General features: G+C 44.3%; 2 protein-coding genes across 2 annotated transcripts; both read right to left on the bottom strand.

Annotated features, from left to right (window-relative positions):
• Positions 1–2,056: 2,056 nt before the first annotated feature.
• LOC123059126 (cell division control protein 48 homolog C-like) lies at positions 2,057–6,810 on the bottom strand. Its single transcript, XM_044481767.1, has 10 exons — positions 6,059–6,810; positions 5,348–5,964; positions 4,861–5,016; positions 4,547–4,663; positions 3,456–3,560; positions 3,139–3,204; positions 2,969–3,033; positions 2,677–2,884; positions 2,393–2,545; positions 2,057–2,307 (listed from the first exon to the last, which is right to left on the bottom strand). Exons 1-10 carry the CDS (start codon positions 6,762–6,764, stop codon positions 2,260–2,262), a joined length of 2,241 nt encoding a protein of 746 aa, XP_044337702.1. The 5' UTR covers positions 6,765–6,810; the 3' UTR covers positions 2,057–2,259.
• A 1,961-nt stretch (positions 6,811–8,771) lies between these two features.
• On the bottom strand, positions 8,772–13,170 carry LOC542889 (nuclear transcription factor Y subunit beta). The gene is given in 6 exon segments (XM_044486993.1): positions 8,772–9,229; positions 9,231–9,686; positions 9,773–9,841; positions 12,071–12,165; positions 12,452–12,541; positions 12,912–13,170. Coding segments are annotated over 6 exon segments (939 nt in total). The 5' UTR covers positions 12,967–13,170; the 3' UTR covers positions 8,772–9,055.
• Between the last annotated feature and the right edge of the window lie 10,613 nt (positions 13,171–23,783).

Raw genomic sequence — 23,783 nt, 5'->3', positions numbered from 1 at the left:
CCAAACCAGTGCAAGAGTGGGTTAAAACGTATGGCTCAACTGAGTCCCATGGTGCATCTTTGCTGAAAAATATGGGAGGAAACCCAACATCTAAGTGTATGGCAGATTCAGATACGAAAACACATTTCGTACTCTATTTTAAATCACAGTAAATCATTTTCTATTACTTGTTCTTACTGGATGTCAATTGTAACCAGTGGCTACTTGGATTACTCTATGGTATATTAGAACCAATCAAGGTATTTTCTTTACCGTGAGGATGATTGAATTAAGAAAATGGTATTAGTTGTTCAGCACTCGTGGTTGTCTCTGCACTCTCCAGCCCTATGCTTTCGGAAATCTGCTGAAAATAGCACCAAACTTTAGCAGTTTTTCTTGTAAGAACAATTCATCTCTATTTTGTATTTCAAATTCTTGGTTTCATCCGCTTGAGTGATAATTATGTACTCCCTCCATTTCTTTATATAAGGTGTATTTATTTTTGGATAATGTTTGTGCCCGGTGCGCCGACCGAGTATTCGGCCGGTCACTCGCGACACGCACCTGACTTGGCCCCGCACCGCTACCTTTCCCCATCACACACCGCTACCTTATCCTCAGTTGCACCTGCATCTATCTTTCTTCATCAAATCCCTCTCACCATGGAAGCCCTCTTGAGCTCGATTCCTCCTCTCTCCCTCCACTCCTCCTCTGGCCATGGAGCACTAGTTGTTGCTGCTCCGCCGTGCATCTCTGCCTACCCTCCCTCCACCCACAACGGTCTTGGTCGACGGCGGCGACGGCTTTTTTTTGCTGCAACCGTTTTGAATTTTTGCTACTACCGGAGACGCCATTTTCTACTACCAGAGTCTTGCTGGAAGCATAAGGAGTTTTTGCTACCACCCCTAGTATTTTTTTGATTTTTGCTGAACCAACCTAAAAATTTCTACCACCGTCTTTTGATTTTGCTGGAACCGGTAATTTTTTTGCTTCGCGCGGCGGCGGTGAAGGCGGGTCATGTTTTGCTTCACTGGCGGCGAGCAGGGGCAGCGGTGGTCCAAATGAGGGCAGCGCAGGCTAGCGTGCGGGATCCCGCGAGCTGCGGCGCTTCCTTTTTTCTCCTCTTTTTCCCGTGGGGGAAGATGACGAAAGGGGATGCGGTGCGGGACAGATCTGATGATTATGCGTTTTTATATCGAACGGCGCTGGGTGGACCGGCCGAAACTTACGCCGGTGTGCCGGCGCAGAGTACTGCCCTTTATTTTTTTTTAAGTCAAACGAGTGCATGTTTGACCAAGTTTTTAGCAAAATATATCAATATCCACAATACAAAATTTATATCATTCGATCCATCTTAAAAAGTAGCTTCATATTTTATCGATTAGGTATTGCAGATGTTATTTTATTGTATAATCTTGGTCAAACATTCAAACGGTTGACTTGCACGGAAATCAATACACCTTATATTATGGAACGGAGCGAGTATGTCGTAGGTTACATCTTTGTGAGCAATAGCTCTTATTTAAGACCAGTATGTCGTAGGTTAGATCTTCGTGAGCAATACCTCTTATTTAAGACCAGTATGTCATAGGTTAGATCTTATTTTGAACTGTTTTGGGAGCTGTCTGAACCATCTAAAACTTCTTATAAAAGTGAACAGAGGGAGTATTTAAGACCAGCTATTGGAGGATTTCTTGCACAATATTTGATTATTTTGATATAAGGGTGTCGATTTGATGGAACATTTTTGTTTTTGTGGAATTAGCGGACTTCATGAAGGTAAGAAAAAGAAGAGGAATGCAACATAAGGAGCTTAACTTCAGAATTCTGAAGGGATCCGATGCCTTAATGTTGGTATATGATCACATCCCACAATAAAACCGTTGAAAATTGAAATATCCATGCATAGATGTAGCACAAAGGTTCGTTCGAAATGAAAAATAGCAGGGTTTTTTAAGATTTGACTATTTTAAGAAGGGTTTTGGTTTCATGCAAAAAAAATATCATTTTTGTGGAATGAACGGACTTTGTGAAGGTAAAAAAAAGGAACGCAACACAAGGACCTCCCTTTTATGATCATATTCAACATTAAGACCATTGAAAATTGTAATATCCTTGCATACCCGCTGCACAAAGGTGCATTCGGAAATGAAAAATGACGCAATTTGAAGGCATCCATCCTAGTACTACTCTTAACTGATTTATATAGATAATACATGGAACCCTCATTTAGAGATCAAGATGGTTCCCGAGGCACCCAGATACATGGTGATGGATCAGTTACATTGCCGAGTATTTCTGTGACAAGGCCTCGTAGTGCTTCCTTTGCTGTGATGACCAACAGCAAGAAAAGTTAAGACATGCTCCTATAAGAGGGTGAAGCAAAATAAATGGTTATCAGAATGTCATGTACCTGTTCTGACACCGACGGCTTTATTTTAGACAGAGCTTGCTCAAAGTGCGATAATTCAATCGAAGCAACTGAACACAGTGAACTTATTGATAATGCCCCATTCTCCAGGAGTTCCAAACTCTCATCCAAAGCTTCCTTGGCTGCTTCGTCCACCTAAGAAGGAAGCATGTGTGTGAGTTGCCTTGATGTTCTCTTAAAGTACATGCTTCATCACAAAGAATTAAAGAATGCCCACTTTGAAAATTTTCTAACGGGACAACTCAATGAAAAGGCACAGAAATTACCAGCAATGCTAGGTCAGCGCCAGAGAGATTGTTGCACTCCTCACGACGTGCAAATGCATCCAAAACAACAGTGCAGGATACAGGTTTTCTCTGAGAACATATTAGAGCTTTTAATATCGAATGCCGCTCATTAGCACTGGGCAAAGGTACAAAATACTTCTGCCCCAATCTACCAGGCCGTAGAAGAGCATCATCTATCACATCAATTCTGCACCATACATGAAACTGCATGTTGACGCCTTCCTTTCAAGGACAAATAAGTAAAAAGGAACAACCCGGTGGCTGACAATACCTATTTGTAGCTCCAATAACATAAACACCTTCACGCTGATCAGCACCATCAAGTTCAATAAGTAACTGCGATCAGAACAAGTAGAATAACGCTGAGCAAAGGAACAAACAAATTAATAAAGAATCTCGGTATTTTGCCAAACATACAGGTGATACATAAGATGTCCAAACCTGGTTTAGGAGACGTTCAACAACCCATGCTCCCTCCATACCTCTTTTTGTTGTCAAAGCATCTATCTGGCACATCAGTCAATAAACACTTGAGAAACATATGATGAGAAAAGCACCTTCACAACCAAGACCCACAAGTTGCTGGTCACTTCCAGTAGCACAAATGTACCAAACATGCAAATTTGTTAAGAGACTGAGCCAAGTTCCCATCAACAGATTAAAGTATACTACCTCCATTTGGAAACAAGAGACGCTGTTTTAGTTCAAATTTATTTCTGAACGGAGGGAATACAAAAATAGCTAAACAGAAATTTTACCTCGTCAAAAAATAAAATGCACGGGGAGTTGAGTCGTGCACGGGCGAATGTCCTCCTTATATATGCTTCACTCTCCCCAACATACTTGTTCAATCCTTCAGGACCCTAAAGTTCCAGAGAAAGAAATATCTGAGCAGTCTGTACAGAACTGAAGAGGAAATTGCTTATTTACCACTGAATAACTCCTCAATAGCTCACTTGCTATTAAAAAATGAATGTTGCGTAGTTAGCATTGTAAAACTCAATTCGTTGCCAACATACCATCGCCATTATCCTATTAAAAGATTTCAGTTAAATCGTATAGAGCTGTTAGTTTCTCCCGGTAATGCCAAAACTACCCTCGACTCAGTTGAACAGAAGGTTCACTCACAACAGCACCAGCACAATAACCAGATCAATTGATTTGTAAAAAAAAAAAAAATCCGGCTGCCAGCGGCTTCCATGGATGGGATTCCATGGCTGCAAGAGGTACTATTTGTCAAGCTTCATGCACTGGCCAATGGAACGAACCAAGATTCCGAACTGATGGAAAGGGCTAGGCAATCCACATATACACTTCAACACTATTACCGGATGATGCGATTCTATGGTTGCACAAGAGTGGTGTCGAGAGTAGCAAGGGCAAGCAAAGAAAGGGCAGCAACAATGTCCAAAGAAGTATTTTGAGAATAGCAAGGGCAAGAGAAGGAAATGGGCGACAACAATATCCAGTTCGCAAGGGCTGTGGATATAGATGCCAGAATGGCAAAGAGGTTCATCCAGAATCATTAGAAGCCAATGCTGATGTCGCAAAGGCAAAAAATGGTAACTGCACCGTCACTTTGTTCATTCTCTCTAGTGACAGATAAGGTACAGAGTAATATTTTTATGCTCGTTTAGAAAGAAAGGAAAAGATAAATTTAAAACCATTTAACCGACGGAGTTTAGCAGCCACTTAGCAGTCGATAGCATGTGAGCAATCAATTCCGTTTTTGACAGTTAAACAAGCAACACTCTTTTGAATGAGCAATAATCAGCGGTAAATAAGCAATTTCCACGAAAATGGAAGGAGTATACTGACTGAGAATATGGAAATCTAAGCATCAATCTACCTTAATATGAATAAAATTAGCCCCTGCGTCGTGTGCAACTGCTTTTGCTATTAGTGTTTTCCCACAGCCCGGAGGTCCAAACAGCAACACACCAGCTTGCATGTTTACTCCAAATTTCTTGAGAGGACATGAAAACACAAATAAAGGATAAAGAGAATGTTAAAGAAATTGCTTGAAAACAAATATTTCAAATAAGCGCCATGGATGTCTTATGATTCGATTAGCTGTCCATACTGTGAAGAGGACTGAACTTTTATGGGACCAAATCACTATTGAAACCATATAACAGAATGAAGAAAGTTAAGATGATGCACCTTATAATATTCAGGGTACTTGATACATCGAACGATGGAGCGGTTCAATTCCTTCTTTAATGAATCAAGACCTCCGACACAAGCCCATGTGACATCAGGCACAGAAGAAAATCCTTCTCTTCTCAATGATGGTTGAACTATATCTTTAATGGCTTCCTTTAGCGATTGAAGTAACAAGGTATGTTAGAAATGGGTCCCACTACGGAAAGCTAATAACAGAAGAAAACAGGATGAAAAAGCACACAGCACAAGAAGAAAAGCAATGTAATATGAACAACATACTTTTGACAAGAAAATAACATAAATGACCATCCACGTCAACTTGGAAACCATGAAATCAACACACATCATATACTTCAACAACACACAGTCAAATAAGAGAGAGAGAGAAAGATCATTATTGAATAGTACAAATCTTAAACTAGATGAGATAAATGTAAGAATTCTAGCTAGGGGTGTACATGTAAAAGATGGAAAGCTTAATTACCCCAAAGTCATCCATAATAATACTTAGGCGCTGCACCTCGTGTTTATCCAAAGGATGCTTCAAGTAGTCCAGGTTGTTTCCTTCCTTGAGAAACTTGTCTTTTCTAGCATTAAAAAATCCTTTTATAGCTACACTCCCTGCTGTATAAACCAACGCCTTCAAGTCTGCACCAACGAATCCTGGCGTGGCCTTTGCTATCTTCAACAAATCAAACTGGCCTTTCGGGGGCAATCGAAGTTTCCGGGTGAGCCTCTCCAGTATCTGTTTCCGGGCATTCTCATCGGGAACACCAAGATATATTTCCCGATCAAACCTTCCTGGTCTTCGAAGCGCTTGGTCGACAGCATCAGGTCTGTTTGTAGCTCCAATAACAATAACATAGCCAGGCTTCTTCTCGTATGATTGTGAATCATCCTCCATGTCATCGGCATCAGATGGAATGTTCTGGTGGAATTCATCCATGCATGTCATCAACTGTGTAACCACCCGTCGTTCCATTCCTCGCTGCATATCATCCCGCTTCGACGCAATCGCATCTATCTCGTCTATAAATACAATTGAGGGAGCAGTCCTGTATGCCTTGTTAAACAGGGTTCTGATGTTCTCCTCAGAACCTCCTGCAAGAACAAAATTACTCCCGATAACTAAACTTTATCCACAAGAAGAGCTAGTAATGCACAAACTTGGTGCAGATTAAGAACCGACGCATACCGGAGACACCAGACACTAATTCGGTCGCCGAGGTTGGGTAGAACGGCACGCCGGTCTCGTCGGCAATTGCTTGGGCAAGCGTGGTCTTCCCACAGCCTGGCGGTCCGTGCAGCAGAATCCCGGACACGGGCCGCACTCCAAGGTGCAGCGGCAGCTCCGGATGGCACAGCGGGACCACCACCTCCAGCATCAGCAGCTCTATCACCGACTCCATGCCCCCGAGGTCAGCAAACATTACCCTTTTTTGCCCACCGTGGCCTCCTTGAGCATCAGGCCGCATGAGAGCCTTCTCCACGGCGAGCTCCATCTCGAGCTGCTGGTCAGCGTCGGGGTCTCGTTTGGATGTTTGGGAGGAGTAGCAGGAGCGCAGCAGCGATTTCGTGACGTCATATGCGGGGGAAGGCGGCGCTTGCGAATGGGTGGTGGTGGAGGACGATGTGGCGTCATGGCTGCTGCGGCGGCGGGAGGAGCCGGGGGCGCTGTCGTCGGAGCAGGAATCGCCGGGAGGAGGTAGGGAGGAGATGGCACGGCGGACGACGGAGGCGAATAACTCAAGCTTGTAGCGTTGGTACTCGCGGTGGCGGGAGCGAATGGCGCGGGCGACGTCGTCGGCGGAGGAGCCGGGGATGGCGAGGCCGGCATCTGATAGGATGATTCGGCGTACGCGGGACTCCAGGGAGTAGGACCGGCGCGGGCGCTTCGCCATTGACGGCGGCGGCGGCGGGTGGGTAGGGTTTGGGATTTTTTTTTAAGAAAAGACATTGGCATCTGATTTATATTTATACTATTTCCTCAGTTTCAAAATAAGTGTAGCTGATTTAGTACTCCCTCTGTTTTTTTTAATTTGCATATAAAGTTCGGTCAAAGTCAAGCTTTGTAAACTTTGACTAATTTTATATTAGAAAATATCAACATTTACAATATGAAATCAATATTATCAGATGCACCATGACATGTATTTTCATATTATATAGTTTTAATATTGCAGATGTTCATATTTTTTGATATAAATTTGGTCAAACTTTGTGTAGTTTGACTTTGACCAAATTTTATACGCAGGGTAAAAAGAAACGGATGGAGTATAAAATTGTATTAAATCAACGACACTTATTTTGAAACGAAAAGAGCAATATATTTATCAAGAAAAACACAGGACAATCGAAGAACAAGACACAAAATGACATTTGAAAAGTAAAATTACATGGAAAAACATATTAGTCTTCTTCTTTCTTCACTTGCTCATCATCCATTGGAGCTTGAAAAATACGTTGATCAGGCAGTAAGGACTAGAGACACCTGCAAACACCATCGCCCTACAAGGCTTTGAGGACCGCAATAGCGATTTGCCACGAATAACAAGATCTAATAGTCATTAAAGAAACATCAGTTGGGGCAGCACCCCACGCAGCCTAAGTTTGCAATGCCAATCTCGAGGGTTGTAGTTAGTGGACATTGCCGCAGAACAAAAGGAATGAAGATGTCGAAGTCGATGCACCAATAACCAGTTTGCTTCCCTTATATACACACTAACTGTCAAGATCCGAAAAGAACCAACAATCTGATGACACATACCTTCGCAGACCGTTCGTTAACATCAAATTTGGCCCATCAAGGTACAGAGAGACCAAAGAAACCTTATTCCAATGCGTCATTGCTACCGCCACCTCGCAGATGCAGCTTGTGAAACAAAAACCAACGAAAAAACATGACAAAAAAGCATCAAAGAGTGAACTAATAGATGGTTAGGTTCCTTGTGGTGGAATCAACCCACCCAGGTTTAAATGTCATACTTAGAATGGGTGCTCGCATATTTCCTGAATTTATATTAGGTTCTTGGGCGCTATTTTTCCGGCGGTATGGCGTGTCCATCAACTACGAGGCATCTATGGGGACTTCATCAATCTTAAGATTTGTCGGCTCAATCTCTCGGGGGTGCTCATAGGGCGAGTGTGCATACGTGTATGTGAGTATCTACGTTTGTACCATGTTTCTTCAAAAAAAAATTAGAAGGAGGACACCACTCCTTTAGCTGGAGGACGGAAGAGAGGAGGTAGGCCGAGATGGCGGCGGGTGGGTAGGTTTTGGGGTCTGGTTTGGAGGAGACATTAAAATTGTGCAGCTTTCCTGCCCTCTTGAACCATTAATAGCATTTGCAGCTGTTCGATCATCATTTTTAGGCATTTCTGACCCTCAGATTAGTTATCTTAATCCAACGCCCGCTCGCTTTGATCGCTACGAACAATCACTAAACCTGTTGGGCCACTTCTCTGTCACAATTTTGGACGTCTGATATTACATTCGGTTGGGCCGCTGCTCCCGTGACATTTTTGGTACCATATCCACAGGTTGTTTGTTTTTTTGGAGTTGGAATGGTTGCTCCTTAATTCAAAATCCAACAAAGATTTGTAGCCCAAAGGAAAGCAATTCACTTGGCATCAGGCATCCATGAACTGAAACACTGGTGCTAACCACTGAACCAACAGCCATCTCCCAAGTGATACAGTAGAAGATGGTGGATCAGTTTATTCTAAAAAAAAGGTGGATCAGTTGCAAACAATTTATGCGAGAATGCCGAAATGTGTAAAACTAGTGACTGCACAAGCCAAAATGAACAGTACCCAGTAGAAAATCGAACATTGAGCATGTATAAGTAATAAACTTCAGTATTTGTGATGGCATCTTGCAACCAATGGTTCAACCAACAGTAGCACACTGAAATCAATTACTATCATCACGGGTGAACATTAAGTTAGGCAATTGATTACACTGGTAATGGAGTAGCTTCTGACACGTCACACACAATACCATGAGACTACAGCAGTCATAAACACAGTACCCAGCGCAGTAAGTACATCGCTTACTAGAGAGCTTCAGATTATTAGACACGGTGGCTGAAATCACACACGATTTACATTGTACAAGATGCAGGCAAACCTAACGCACAATTTTAAAGGAGGCAGAGTCTTAACTTATAGTGACGCTACATGTTCCGAACCACTAACTGTCCCAGTCCAGGCCATGTTCCGCTTGCAGTTGTGTTAGCGGCTGGGGCTGCTGCAGTTCAGGTGGCTGGGGTTGAGGTTGCGGCGGCGGCACTAGCGTCGGCTGGGGTTGCTGATGGAGCTGCAGTTGAGATTGCGGGGATTGCTGGGGCGGAGGTTGCAGCAGCAGTGGTGCCGGTTGCAGATGGAGCTGCAGCTGAGATTACACAGGTTCCTGTGGTTGATCCTGAGGATTGAGGCTGCAGCGGTTGCTCAGGTTGAGCCTGAGGATACAGCTGCAGTGGAGGTTGTAGGGGTTGCTGTGGTGGAGCCTGAGTATACTGTTGCAGTTGAGGATGCAGGGGTTGCTGTGGTGGAGCCTGAGTAAACGGTTGCAGGGGCTGCTGTGATTGAGGATAATGCAGTTGCGGTTGAGGTTGTGGAGGCTGCTGTGCTTGGGGATGCAGCTGCAGATGAGGTTGTGGGGGCTGTTGGGGTTGATTCTGTGGTTCTAATGCAGGCTCCTTTGGTTTGGCAGCTCCATTGTTCATCCTTGCTCGGGCTTCAGCAAACATTCTCTGCTGTTCAGCAACAGCTTCTTCTTCAGTCATCTCTATACCAGTGAACTTGGTTGCTTTTGGAGAGTCCTGCGCAAGAGGAAGTGTCAATATACTCTGCAACATTAGAAAAGGGAACAGTACGCATAGTCTTGCGGGTGCACAGCAGTACAAACCAGAGTTTCAAGCTTGTGCTGTTCGTAGGCTGCATAAACTTCTTCAACATACTCCTTGAAGCCAAGATCCTGTGGATAGAAAGATAATTGAGAAAACAATTACGAATTCCACATGCAGGTTAGTAATATCTATCTCATGCGATGTCAGTTCAGTTCGTATCTTAAGGAATTAATTGACTAGTGTGGATGCTGATGATGGTCGACTGCAAGCCTCATTATGTGCTATTCTGGTCTCTTCTCTTATTTCAGTCTTCATCTGTTTGAACTATGGTCAATGGCCATGTTTGTCCCCGATGAACAATTATTGTCTGTAAACTGTAATGACAACTGCCGTGATGGCTTGATTCATTTTGAGCAGGCAAATCTGTTTGCCAGTTTTTTTTTAAATGCATATCTCATGAACCAAGCTGTTTGCCTAAATACACTGATTGGCAAGATATTATTAAGGCAAAGTACCATAAGTGAAATTCGGTGGCCACGGTGAAAAGCAAGTTCTCTGATTCCACTATATGGCTGGTAGGAAGGTGGTTCTTGGGTCAGGTAATATCGCTAGATTGTGGTTTGACTCTCTTAATGGGAATCAGGCTTTATATGTCAGGTTTCCTGAGCTTTTTGTCATTTGCAACATGGCATAGTATCAATGTCAATGATTTCTTTAGGAGACGTCTGAACCCTATTCTGGCCTCCCAATGGGGGGAGTTGTGTTCCTTTGTGAACAGGTTGAACACTTCTTCTGATCCTGAGTCCTGACAGGGTGGTTTGGGCTCTGGGCCCCAAAGAAATCTTTACCACTAAGTCGATGTATGAGTTCCTAGAGAGAAATATTGCGGATTGCAACTTTAAGTGGATTTGGAGAGCTAAGATCCCCTTTAAGATTCAAATCCCTTTGGCAACTTTTCCAGGACGCCGTGTTAAACTAGATATATTATGACCAGGAGAAACTGGGCGGGTAATCCTCGCTGCACTTTTTGCAGCGAAAGGGAAACGTCCCAACACCTCTTCTTCTTGTGCCCAGTGGCTAGGGTGGTCTGGAGAATCGTGGGATCAGTCTTTGGCACTGATCTTTGTCCTAATATAATGTTTGGCAATATTACCCGTGGTTCTACACCTTTCTACCCGATGGTAGTAATTTTTATACTTTTGGTCTGGCAGCTATGTGTTGGGCCATCTGGAATTGTCATAACCAGGCGACCTTTGAGCTCAGATTTCCAAAAAACCCTTTTGAAGTGGTGTTCTCTTCATGTGTTTCTGGATTATTGGGCAGGTCTGCTGAAGAGTGAGGATGAGGCTATGCGACGAGGGGCAACGATGCTCAAGGATAATGCGAAGAACCTGATGCGCATTTGTGCTGCTGCTCAGGATGATGGAGCGAGGAACTGATAAGGCGCTGACCATTCTCTGGGTTGTCCCTGTAGGCTGCCTCTGCTGGTTGTTTTCTTTTGTGGTGCTGTTTGCCCCTTGCGTGGGTGTGATACTTTGGATGTGTTCTGTCTCCTCATTGGAGTGCTGGACATTCTCCTTTCCTTCTGTTAGGATAATCTTTTGTGAGAGTGTCGTCGGGTTTTCACCCCATGGTGAATGTGTCGATGACGCACGTTCACAGTGGGTTTCTGGTGATGCTGAGCTCGCTCTCCCTTTCCCGTTTCCTTTTGTGCTCAGTTTGGGTTCAGAACTGATGTATTTCCGCTATTCATTAATGGAAAGGGGTGATGCCTGGTTCAAAAAAAAGAAGCAGAAACTAACTATTGTAAAGGAAGATCATCCACAAATATGTTTTAGAGCCCGAAATTTTGGGTTCAGGATTCTATTATCCACAAGAAAACCTGCCTGGGTGGTTAGCAAACTGGTTGCTTTTGGCTGGTTCTCAGTTATTTTGGCTTTTTTCAAAAATCAAATTTAAGCTTTTGAAGAATTGATGCTTGGATCATTTATAAATAAAACTCCAACAGTTCTCCAGAAATGAGGGTCACACGAGCCCTCTTGAGTTGGCCCTTTATTAGAAAAATTATTCCTATGAACCGGTATGACTGTTTTCAGAAGGTTTTTGCCATGCCAGTTTATATCACAGCAGCTCACCCTGTCGTAATAATCTAAGATATTATGAATTGCATTCAATTGGCTTTATCAGAACATCAAAACAATATATGTATATGTTTATCGAAGTATGAGTAGTTAAGATGTTGATGCATAATGATGAAAAATAAAACATATACTGTAACTATGTTTCCTCAAATAAAAACAGTAATGTAATCATGCAGTGTACTGTAAGTAGAAGGAGGAAATGGAAAGATAAAAAACCTGCAAAGCCCTAATAACATGTTCAGGGGCAATAGTTTTCTTGTCGTCCCGGCTGCACACGTCATTGGATTCCGAAGAAAGAAGATTGATGAACTCTGAATATATCAAAACCACATAGACAAGGTTAGACGATGTGCAGCTTCTGCCTATACTAACTGTCTCATATTGTCTTAGTATTCCTACCTACCTTCCGAGTGCATAAACAATAAGCATTGCCAAGCAAGTTACTACCTCTGTACCAAATTATAAGACGTTTTTGACACGGAGGTAATCAGGTGATAGTATTTTTCATGGAGCTAGCGCGCGCCTTGGTGAAAGTTTGAAAACAGAGGATGACAAATATATAATATGAAGCAGAGGGAGTGTGTATTTCTTAATTACCTACACAGCATTCAACAAGAAGATCCTGTGTATCTCTTGCTACTCGAACATCAGGCGGTAGCATCTCCTTGATAATCTTGGTCATTGTTGCTGAAACGAAAAGCATAGCATTGAATCAATTATAATACTATAATCAAACCGTAGACAGAAAGTATCAGTCAAACACTTTGAATCCAGGATTCAAGCAAATCAATATCTGACCATTATTATAACTGATAGATGTCCCCAAAAGCTGCTCCCGTGGGTAATTAGTAGGTGGGCGTAATTCGCCGGAAAAAGGGCTCCATTACATAACTAATCCCATGTCCAATTGCAAGCGTCATGGGATGAGAGTCGCAGACCTAACTTTCCCCACCATACATATCGCTCATCGTCCCTGCCTCGTAACGCCCCCTGGCTAGCTAGGTCGTCAATTTTGAGCATATCGCGCACGACGAGGAAACGGCACGAGCGAGCTTACATTTGGGGAGGGAGACGTCCTCCTTGGACTTGCCCACGATGTCCATCGGATCCATCCCTCGCCGTCGAGCGCGCGACGGAGCTTGGGCCTGGGGCGCCGGCGGCGCGTCCCGCCGGGATCGATGGGGCGGGGCGGGGCGCTGCTAGGGAGGGAGGGAGGGCTTGGCCTTCGGCGATGCGCCCTGAGACACGACCTGGTTGCGGGAGGGGATTCTTAGGGTTAGGGTTAGGCGTGCGTGCGTGCTTGCGGGGAGGTCTCTCCGTCAAATTGGCCCCGATTCGCACAGAGCGTCCCCTGACTGGGCCGGCCCATGTAGCGAGTCTGCGGCCCGTATTACTACCACTTGTTGTTTGCGGATGACAGCACGCTGTTTTTCAAAGCAAATGTAGAGGGGCAAGTGAAGAATGTACAATCTATATCTATACTTCTATATTACTATTAAAAAAGCAAACATGACTTCTTCCAAAGCCACACATCAAACTGTACACAGAATAACATGTACCGTCAGATCAGATCAACCTAAGCACATCCTACTGCCTATATTACAAGAACGGTCCGCCGTCTAGATGAACGTCTTCTATACTACTATTAAAAGAGCAAACATGACTTCTCCCAAAGCCACACATCAAACTATACACAGAATAACCTGTACCGTCAGATCAGATCAACCTAAGCACATCCTACTGCCTATATTACACGAACGGTCCGCCGTCTAGATGAACGTCTTCTATACTACTATTAAAAGAGCAAACATGACTTCTCTCAAAGCCACACATCAAACTATACACAGAATAACCTGTACCGTCAGATCAGATCAACCTAAGCACATCCTACTGCCTATATTACACGAACGGTCCGCCGTCTAGATGAACGTCTTCTATACTACTATTAAAAGAGCAAACATGACTTCTCCCAAAGCCACACATCAAACTATACACAGAATAACCTGTACCGTCATATCAGATCAATCTAAGTACATCCTACTGCCTATATTACACGAACGGTCCGCCGTCTAGATAAACGTCTGAGATGAAATGTTCCGCCGAGCAGACGCGTAGCCTGCGATTCTTCTAGCGCTCCGCGTTCCCGATCCCGGCGGCCCCGCACACAGCCCCATGATTTTTGGGCACGATTCCCCTTCTATCTCTCCCTAGATCGAGAAATACGGATCCGCAGCAACGTTGCGCCGCCGGCCCTCCCTTCCCTTCCTCTTCGATGCACTTCCTAATCCACCCCGAGATAGACGCTGCGGAGGTTGGCCTAGCGCGGGGCTGGTGAGCGTCGAGGGGTCGCAGCAGTAGAGGGGGAGGTCGAACATGGCGGGGAGTAGGCGGCGAGGCGCGCGGCAATGAAGGTGTTCCGCTCGGCGATCTCTTTCGGTGGAGCAGGAGGTGGTTGGAGGAGGAGGAGGAGGCGGGCGCCCCTGCAATTAGCGAGGCCGAGGAGAGCAGCGGTTGGCCCCACAGCGAGGCCAGCGAGAGGTTGAGTCGCTCGAGCGCCGGGAACCAGAAGATCGGCGGGAGCAGCAAAGTCGGGCGTCGTCGGGTCCCCGCGCAGCGCCATCACGCCCTGCGTCACCCGCTCAGCTGCCAACAACCTGCCGCACTGCATCGAGGCCCGGTGCCACGACCGAGGGTCGCCCAGGAAGCCCACGAGTGGACAACCAGGAGGCCACGTGACGGCGAAGGCGGCAAGAACGGCGTCGCAGGTGAGTTCCACCACTCCTGGAACCTTCTTTCTCCCTGTTCGGTTGCACATCTTATCTCTGCATGTCCTAAGCTGCCACTCCATGACTATTTGTGTGTATACAGCTGTTATATCCTACGCTACTCTCGCAATTTTGATCCCAAGTTACGTGCTTTGTGTGTATAACTGTACCTTATTTTGCAGTGGCTGCCGGGGCAGCAGCTTCACACTACCACACCGCCCTAGGCTTCAAAATCTGGTAATGCAACTCCCCCTCCGCCTCCTTAGTTCGGAAATTGGTTGGTGGTGTACAGTGGAGACTAAAAATTCAGTGGAGGCTTCTTTCCACAATTATGTTCATCTCAGCCATAAGATAGAGAGAGATCAATAAATAACATATCTTTGAGTAAAAAGTAAATTGCAGCCTTTGTTGAACCGTAGGTTTGCAAGTTTCTAGGATCGAGACTTACAAACGTGTAAATGTAATTAATTAGACTGGCCTACTCCTCTACAACATTGCTGAGATTCAACATTCAGGAGAGTATCACATATGGAAAATCCTCTACAACTGACCAGACTGTTCGAATTGTTTTTGATGGTCTTTATTTGAATTTTCTAAGTGAATAAGCAGGAAAGCTTCGAGAGAAATCAGTGCATCATTTCTTATGCAACTGCTACTGCAATAGATTCCTTTCCAAGTGATGGTAATATCTTTCTACAGAGCTTTTTCCTTTGTATGCAAATGTGAAAGAAAAATTATATCCTGGCTATGGTATGTGGATTATTATTCTCCTTAAACAATTGGCACAACTACTTTCTGTCGGTGAAGGTGTTTCAGATAGTAGAGCCACAAAAACACTCTAAATCTAGGAATGGAGTGAGTATGTGATGTTTTTTATCTTGATGTGCAGGGTGGTACCGTTGGATAGTTGTTCGTCAGGGCAATTGTGTTTGAAGTTCAAGCTGGTATCAAATATTTGCTCTGGTGTTCGTAAGTCATAGATGTACAAATGATGTTATTTCTTGAAGTCAATTTGAAATTTGTGTCCATTGTGATTAACAAATAAACTACTCATCATGATCTTATTTGTATATTTTGAAATTGTTTCCTGGATGATGTATTAGGAAAGCATGGTTAGTCCAAATTTAAATAGTATATTGCAGTTCAGTTGAACATAGTAAGTATGGTTTATAAGAAATAATCAAAATTATCTGCCGTGAAGAACACGTCAGGCTTGTGTTTTCAATCTCCCTGTACTTCCATGGTTCCATATCTTCTCTTATAGGTTTGTTATCTTGTCTGCTTGTAGAACTGTACAACAAGTTAGTTTGTTATTCAAGCAAAATCCATTTATTATACAAAGTGTGCATGGATTGCTTGATTACCGGGATTGTAGACCACTAGGTAGTTCCAAATTCATTTATTTTGTAGAATTCCGCAGTCAAAAAATTATGGTAGCCCACTAGAATTGTATAAGGTTTGCTTATTTAGCGCAGACTTTGTAATTTGTGGCCAATGGCAATTCCATATTATTTAGGCAGTTGTGAATGCTATGAAATATGGATGAAAAGTTCCATTGCAGATCATGTATTTTTCTTTCAGCATTTCAGTGTTTTGACATATTTCAGTGCAAAATAAACTAGCATCTACATGTCAAAGAGCATCTTGATGCATATAAAGAATGAGTGGCGCATCAATGACTTGAGTTTTATGGGTTTATATTGTCTCACGGAGTCCCCTTCCCTCGAAACTGGGCAAATAGGTAGGTGTGTTTACAAGATTCTTTTGGTTTCCTGAGTTCATATACGTTGATACTCGGTAGACTACTGTGATTGCTGAGCTCCCGACGAAAGAAAACTCGCCAAACTTTGAACTTGGCATGCGAGATGATTCCAGTGGTGTCTGTTTGTGTGTAACTGACAGGAACATTCGTCGCTTCATGTAAAAAAGATCCTATATGCCGCAATAGGTGCAAGCAAGCGTTTTCCTGTATGACAGGAACATGTATCGATTCATGCCAATACATTTTTTATTCAAATAATTGTCTCTTAACTATGATGAATGAGGAATTATCAAGTGTTTTATACGTGCGTTGCACGTGCAAATGCACTACAGAAAAAAACATTTATGCTGATATGTACTCGGGGTAGGGTTCGGCGAGTGTAAAACTCGGTGAAGTGCACTTGGCATACACCTGGCATGGGGTTTGTGAAAATACTACTACTTAAGTAAAGCACCAACAGAAGTGGGTGTATTGATGCGTCGTATCTATGTGCTTGTGGAATGGTCGGCACTACAAGTTTATTTTACCTGACTTGATGAAATTTACACAGAATGATATCATGTGTTGGTTCTATTACTTCACCATCCGCATCATCCTAATTGCTAAGTGTAACATTTCAGAAAAGTTGGAACCGCCATTCTCTGTACAATCCAATTGTTTTAATAATTTTATCATGTGTTGTATTCTAAATATTTTATTCAGAGGTTGTATGTGCTGAGAAGTTGTCAGTCGTGTGGTCACACTAGTAGAAAAATGGTCAAATGTGAAGCACATTAGTGCCGGTTTGAATTTGAGCCGGCACTAATGTGTGCATTAGTGCCGGTTCCAACGGCTAGCCGGCCGCTCTCATTAGTACCGGTTCGTGGCGAACCTTTAGCACCGGCCACGAACCGGTACTAAAGTGAGTGGTGGCAGGATGTTGTCAATCCGGAGCCTCTCCACCACCTTTAGTACTAGGTCGTATCACGAACCGGTACTAAAGGTCGTCCTACATAGACCCTTCGTCCACCCGAGCTCGCTCTGTTCTTCCCCTTTCCCCTCTCCTCTCTGTTCTTTTCCCTCTTCCTCTCAAGCTCATCACACATTTTGCCCAAAATTTGACAAGATTTAAAGGCCCCCATCCATTCAAATGATCACAAAGGTTAGCAACTTTGTCCTTTCATCTCTCATTGCTAGATTAGCTCGTGTAATGCTTTATATAGTGATTGATTTTTGAGTTTAGTAATTTGGGAGGAATTATATATATGTGCTAGTATTTGATTTATATGCAAATTGAGGTCAAAAATAACACTTAGTTTGCATATGTAGGTGTGGTTTACTTAGTACCTTCTAAATCTCCGTCGTAACCACCGTCGATCGCTTGCAACGTCCCGTCGCCGGCACCACCTTGTGGTGAGCCTCTTGTTCATGAAGTTTTATATAAAAAATTGATGTTTGTGTGATTTGGATATATAGTTACTCGTATAATTATCTTACCCATGCGTTGTTTGTTATACATAGTGCCATGGTTTTGATATCCGTTCCCGTCGGCCCTCGTCCGGGTTATGATTCGGGTGTGGTATATTCTCTTTTAAAACTATTCATTGCATTTCGTGTTTATGACAAATTATCCCCATCAAGTTGACGTACATATTTGTATGTAGGAGGTAGTTGAACCGGAAATTCCAACCGACCCTATTGTCGAGAGGTTAAATTTAGTTGAAAGAGAAAACGAGGATTTGAAGGAAAAATTGAAAAGAATTGAGGGGGAGAAGATGGAATTGGAGTTGCATGTTGCCGATGTCGTCGATGATCACAAGATTAAGATGGATAAAATGCGCTTAAAGATTAGAAAGATTAGAAAATATGCCATTCATAATGAGGCTTGGTATCATTATGCTGTTGGATCAATTGTTACCTTAGTTGCGATCTTGATCCCATTTGTTGTTGCATTTAAATTCTTTAGCTAGAGAGTTATTTGTTTGTTGCATTTAAGTGTTGTATGATCTTTATGTATGAACTTTATGTATTGTATTAATTTGGTGTTTTCGGTGCTATGTATTGAAGATGAGCCGGCAATGGATGTACGATGACCGATGCTCTCCCGAGTTCATTAATGGCGTGCGTACTTTTCTGCTTGCGGCTGAGGCAAACAAGCGGGCGGATGGTTTTATGCCTTGTCCATGTGCTGGCTGTAAGAATGGTCACAATTACTCTACGTCAAGAACCATTCACGTCCACCTGTTTGAGTCCGGTTTCATGCTCCACTATAATGTTTGGACCAAGCATGGAGAAAGAGGGATTATGATGGAAGACAATGAAGAAGAAGAGGACGACGACAGCTATCCTGGCCATGGGTTTCCTGAATACGATGATACAACAATGAGGGAAGAAGCTGAGCCGGTAATGCGGGAAGAAGCTGAGCCGACAATGCGGGAAGAAGCTGAAGAAGAGGCATCGGATGAGCCCGTTGATGATCTAGGTCGGGCCATTGCCGATGCAAAGAGAAACTGCGCAAGTGATTTGAAGAAGAAGAATTTGCAGCGCATGTTAGAGGATCACAAAAAATTGTTGTACCCGAATTGCGTAGGTGACAAGAAAAAGCTGGGCACCACACTGGAATTGCTATAATGGAAGGCAGAGAATGGTGTATCTGACAGGGGATTTGGAAAGTTGCTGGTAATGATAAAGAATATGCTTCCAAAGGACAACGAATTACCCGAGAGTACGTACGGAGCAAAGAAGGCTGTCTGCCCTCTAGTATGCGGTGAGTACGAGGATTTGAACGCTTGCCCAGTATGCGGTGCATTGCGCTATAAGATCAGCCGCGATGACCCTGGTGATGTCGAGGGCGAGCGCCCCAGGAAGAAGATTCCTGCCAAGGTGATGTGGTATGCTCCTATAATACCACGGTTGAAACGTTTGTTCCAAAACAAAGAGCATGCCAAGGCGATGCGATGGCACAGAGAAGACCGTAAGAAAGACGGAAAGTTGAGAGTACCCGCTGATGGGTCGCAGTGGAGAAAAATCGAAAGAAAGTACGAGAAGGAGTTTGCAGATGACACAAGGAACATATGGTTTGGTCTAAGCGCAGATGGCATTAATCCTTTTGGGGAGCAGAGCAGCAACCATAGCACCTGGCATGTGACTCTATGTTTGTATAACCTTCCTCCTTGGTTGTGCATGAAGCGGGAGTTCATAATGATGTCAGTGCTCATCCAAGGCCCTAAGCAACCCGGCAACGACATTGATGTATACCTAAGGCCATTAGTTGAAGAACTCTTACAACTATGGAATGGAACAGGTGTACGTGCGTGGGATGAGCACATGGGGAAGAATTTGACCTAAAGGCATTGTTGTTCGTGACCATCAATGATTGGCCTGCTCTCAGTAACCTTTCAGGACAGACAAACAAGGGATACCGCACATGCACGCACTGTTTGGACGATACCGATATTATATATTTGGCTAATTGTAAGAAGAATGTGTACCTGGGACATCGTCGATTTCTTCTGAGCAGGCATCCCGTAAGAAAGAAAGGCAAGCATTTCAAAGGTGAGGCGGATCACCGAACGAAGCCTCACCACCGTACTGGTGCTGATGTACATGATATGGTCAAGGATTTGAAGGTGGTCTTTGGAAAGGGTCCTGGTGGACAACCTGTTCCGAATGACGCTGACGGACACGCACCCATGTGGAAGAAGAAATCTATATTTTGGGACCTGCCCTATTGGAAATACCTAGAGGTCCGCTCCGCAATCGACGTGATGCACGTGACGAAGAATCTTTGTGTGACCCTGCTTGGCTTCTTGGGCGTGTATGGGAAAACAAAAGATACACCTAAGGCACGGGAGGACCAGCAACGTATGCACGGAAAAGACGGCATACATCAGGGTCATGCAAGCTATGCTCTTACCAAAGAAGAGAAGGAAATCTTCTTTGAATGCCTGCTCAGTATTAAGGTACCGTCTGGCTTCTCGTCGAATATAAAGGGAATAATAAACATGGCAGAGAAAAAGTTTCAGAACCTAAAGTCTCATGACTGCCACGTGATTATGACGCAACTCTTCCGGTTGCATTGAGGGGGCTTCTACCGGAAAACGTTCGATTAGCCATTGTGAAGCTATGTGCATTCCTCAATGCAATCTCTTAGAAGGTAATCGATCCAGAAATCATACCAAGGTTAGAGAATGATTTGGTGCAATGTCTTGTCAGTTTTGAGTTGGTGTTCCCACCATCCTTCTTCAACATCATGACGCACGTCCTAGTTTACCTATGTGAAGAAATTAACGTTTTGGGTCCTATATTTCTACACAATATGTTCCCCTTTGAGAGGTTCATGGGAGTCTTAAAGAAATATGTTCATAACCGTGCTAGGCCAGAAGGAAGCATCTCCAAGGGCCATGAAAATGAGGAGGTCATTGAGTTTTGTATTGACTTTATTCCTGACCTTAAGCCGATTGGTGTTCCTGAATCGCGGCATAAGGGCAGACTGGATGGAAAAAGCACGCTAAGAGGGAAACAAATAATATGTATGGACGGACATCCTCTCACTGAAGTACCAGATCGTGGCTCCAACCGGTACTAAAGGGGGGGGGTCTTTAGTACCGGTTGGTGCCACGACCCGGTATTAAAGGGGTGCGCTTCCCGCCGCTTCACCTGGCCAAAAGAGACCTTTAGTACCGGTTGGTGGCTCTGCTTCATCGCCGCCGCCCAGTCCCGCGCCGTCGCCACCCCTGTCGCGCCATCCCCGTCGACTCCGCGCCGCCCCTGTCCTCGTCGCGCCGCCCCCGTCACGCCGTCCGCGTCGTCGACCCGTCCCCGTCCCCGCACCGGCCCGCGTCCATGTCCCCGCACCTGTCCGCGTTGCAGTCGCCGTCGCCTCGACCTCTCGCCCGCACTGTGAGCCCCTGCCCCCCCTCTCCCCCCTCCAATCGAAATCGCCGCGCCGCCAACGCTGTCGCCTTGGCTCGCCGTCGCCGTCGCCGTCGCCTCTGCACACACATGCATACACAAACACACACATACACACACACACACACAATGTTTTTAGTTTTTAGTTTTTAGTTTTTCTGTTTTTAGTTTTTAGTTTTTAGTTTTTTTTTCTGTTTTTTCTGTATTAATGTTATAGAAATGTTAGTTATATATAGAAATGTGTTAGAAATGTTAGTTATATATAAATGTTAGTTTTTTTCTGTATTAATGTTATAGAAATGTTAGTTATATAGAAATGCTAGTTTTTTCTGTATTAATGTTATAGAAATGTTAGTTATATAGAAATGTTAGAAATGTTAAAGAAAAATTAGTTATACAATTTTAGTTATAGAAATGTTAGAAATCACAATCCAATAATGTTACTTTTGTGGCATATAGTATTTGTTGTCGACAATGCCCGGCTGACATCCTCGCCGTCGACCCGTTCGCGAAAACATCCTGCTTCAGAGGACCCATGTCCGGGACTGGGCTCCGCTGGGCTGGCATTGGGAGGTGCTACCTTCAGGGGCGCGACACTTGGTGAGGAACCCGACCCCGGGTCCCGTCGTCAACCCTGATCTCCTTTGGTGGGGTTCGTGTGGGCCACTTTCGTTGTGGAGGGAGCCGGCCCCGCCGGAGGTGGTACGTTGCCGTGTCAGGGAGGAGGACAAGCACGCCCATCGCTACATGGCTGCTATGGACGTCAGGTTCTCCAATACCTGGCAGGTTCTTTTGGGAGATCACCTGAGCTATGATTCAGTGATGGTTCCTTCTCTTTGGGTGTCCACCGCCCGCACCTTAGGAACCGTGAGTGGCCTAGATTACTCTGTAGTATTCGATCTTTATTAGCTTGCTAGCTAGCTAGCTAGTGATGTATTCGATATTATATCTATTATTCGAGACGATGTATTCGAGATTATATCTATTATTCAAGACGATGTATTCGAGATTATATCTATTATTCAAGACGACGTATTCGAGATTATATTCGATGATGCTTATTATGTACTATGATTGATTCAGTTTTTCCTTATTAATTGATTGCATCCATGCATTGTAATTTGAATATATTTCTTTTGGATTAGTTAAATAAAACCTATGGCGGACAATACCGGCAGAGAGGGAGAAGAGGCCCTGTTCAATATCATACGTAATCCTCGCGGGCCAGATGATGATCAGAATGAAGAAGATTATGACGGCTCCGAATATCTAAACAACACCGGGGAGGGTGATATGATATTCGATCGCGACGACCGAATTGATGAAGTCATGAACTATGAACATGACGAAGAAAATGTTGATATTGAAACAACAAAGACTGGTGAGGTATATATATTTATATAAGTAGGCATCTGGTGATCATCACATGTTTTAAATGACTTGAAGATATATTAACGAATCGATCTTTCTTCTTTCAGCCATTCGGATCGAGCAAATCTTCAGGTAACAGGAAACGAGGCCTGAACAAAAAGTTGAAGGAGGGCGTAAAGTACAATATCGAGGCCATCAAACCTAATGGCGAACCATTAGCACCTAAGAAGATTGCGGACAAGTTCATTCGTCAGTGCGGAGTTCATGTGAAGGACCAACTCCCGATCTCCCTTCAAGAATGCAGAGAGCCAGCAAAGCCACGTCCAGGAGTTACTTTTGTCGACGACAGACAAAAACTTCTGCTTTGGGAAATGCTCATGGAACATTTCACCCTACCAGATCATTTCACAGATGCAGATGTGGAGAAAGTCAAGGACGCTGCTCTTAGGAAGATGGCAGTTGCATTCAACAACCACAAGAATCGTGAATGGGCCAAGTACGTCAAGGGAGGAAGGAAGACTCCAGTATTCGAGGGAACACTAGAGAAGCAAAGTGCTCATTGGGATGATTTCGTGAAATTCAAGGATTCGGAATTATCTAAGGAACAGTCGAGAATAAACAAGGCCAATGCCGCAAAAAAGAATAAGTTCCATAAGCTGGGGCCAGGTGGCTATGTGGTGGGAATGCCTAAGTGGGATAAGTCTGAGAAAGAGATGGAGGATGCAGGTGTCACTCTAGAAACATTGAGCTGGCCCCCAGGTGCAGGACTTGGTTCTATGCGCATGGGGGTGAGTTGGACCCGAAGACAGGCAAAGTTTCGAAGAAGGCATGTCTGGATGGAGCCGAAGATAAGCTACTTGTTGCAATAGAAGAGGCTCGATCGGGGGTGTTCCATCCCAAAAGAGAGAACGACGAGCTTACGCGTGCCCTGGGAAATCCTGAACACCCGCGAAGAACATGAGGCATGGGCGCTATTCCGTGGTATGAGGGGTTTTCGGACTGGAACGCCGACTACAGAACCCGTGTGAGAAAGAAGATTGCGGAGGAGAAGAAGAGGAAGATGGAGGAGGAGCAGAGGAAGCTATACTATGAACGCCTTCAAGGCCTAGAATCAGCGCACGCGGACTTGGCAGTCAAA

This window comes from Triticum aestivum, chromosome 3A, assembly GCF_018294505.1.
Source record: "Triticum aestivum cultivar Chinese Spring chromosome 3A, IWGSC CS RefSeq v2.1, whole genome shotgun sequence".
Taxonomy (NCBI): domain Eukaryota; kingdom Viridiplantae; phylum Streptophyta; class Magnoliopsida; order Poales; family Poaceae; genus Triticum; species Triticum aestivum.
Note: the sequence above shows the minus strand (reverse complement) of the source record. Positions and strands in the feature narration are given on the sequence as shown.

Coding starts and splice junctions, on each gene's coding strand:
- LOC123059126 (XM_044481767.1), bottom strand. CDS start 6,764: ATGGCGAAGCGCCCGCGCCGGTCCTACTCCCTGGAGTCCCGCGTACGC. Junction 5,017..5,347: donor TTATTATGGATGACTTTGGG/GTAATTAAGCTT, acceptor CAATCGCTAAAG/GAAGCCATTAAAGATATAGT. Junction 3,034..3,138: donor TTGAACGTCTCCTAAACCAG/GTTTGGACATCT, acceptor TTCTGATCGCAG/TTACTTATTGAACTTGATGG.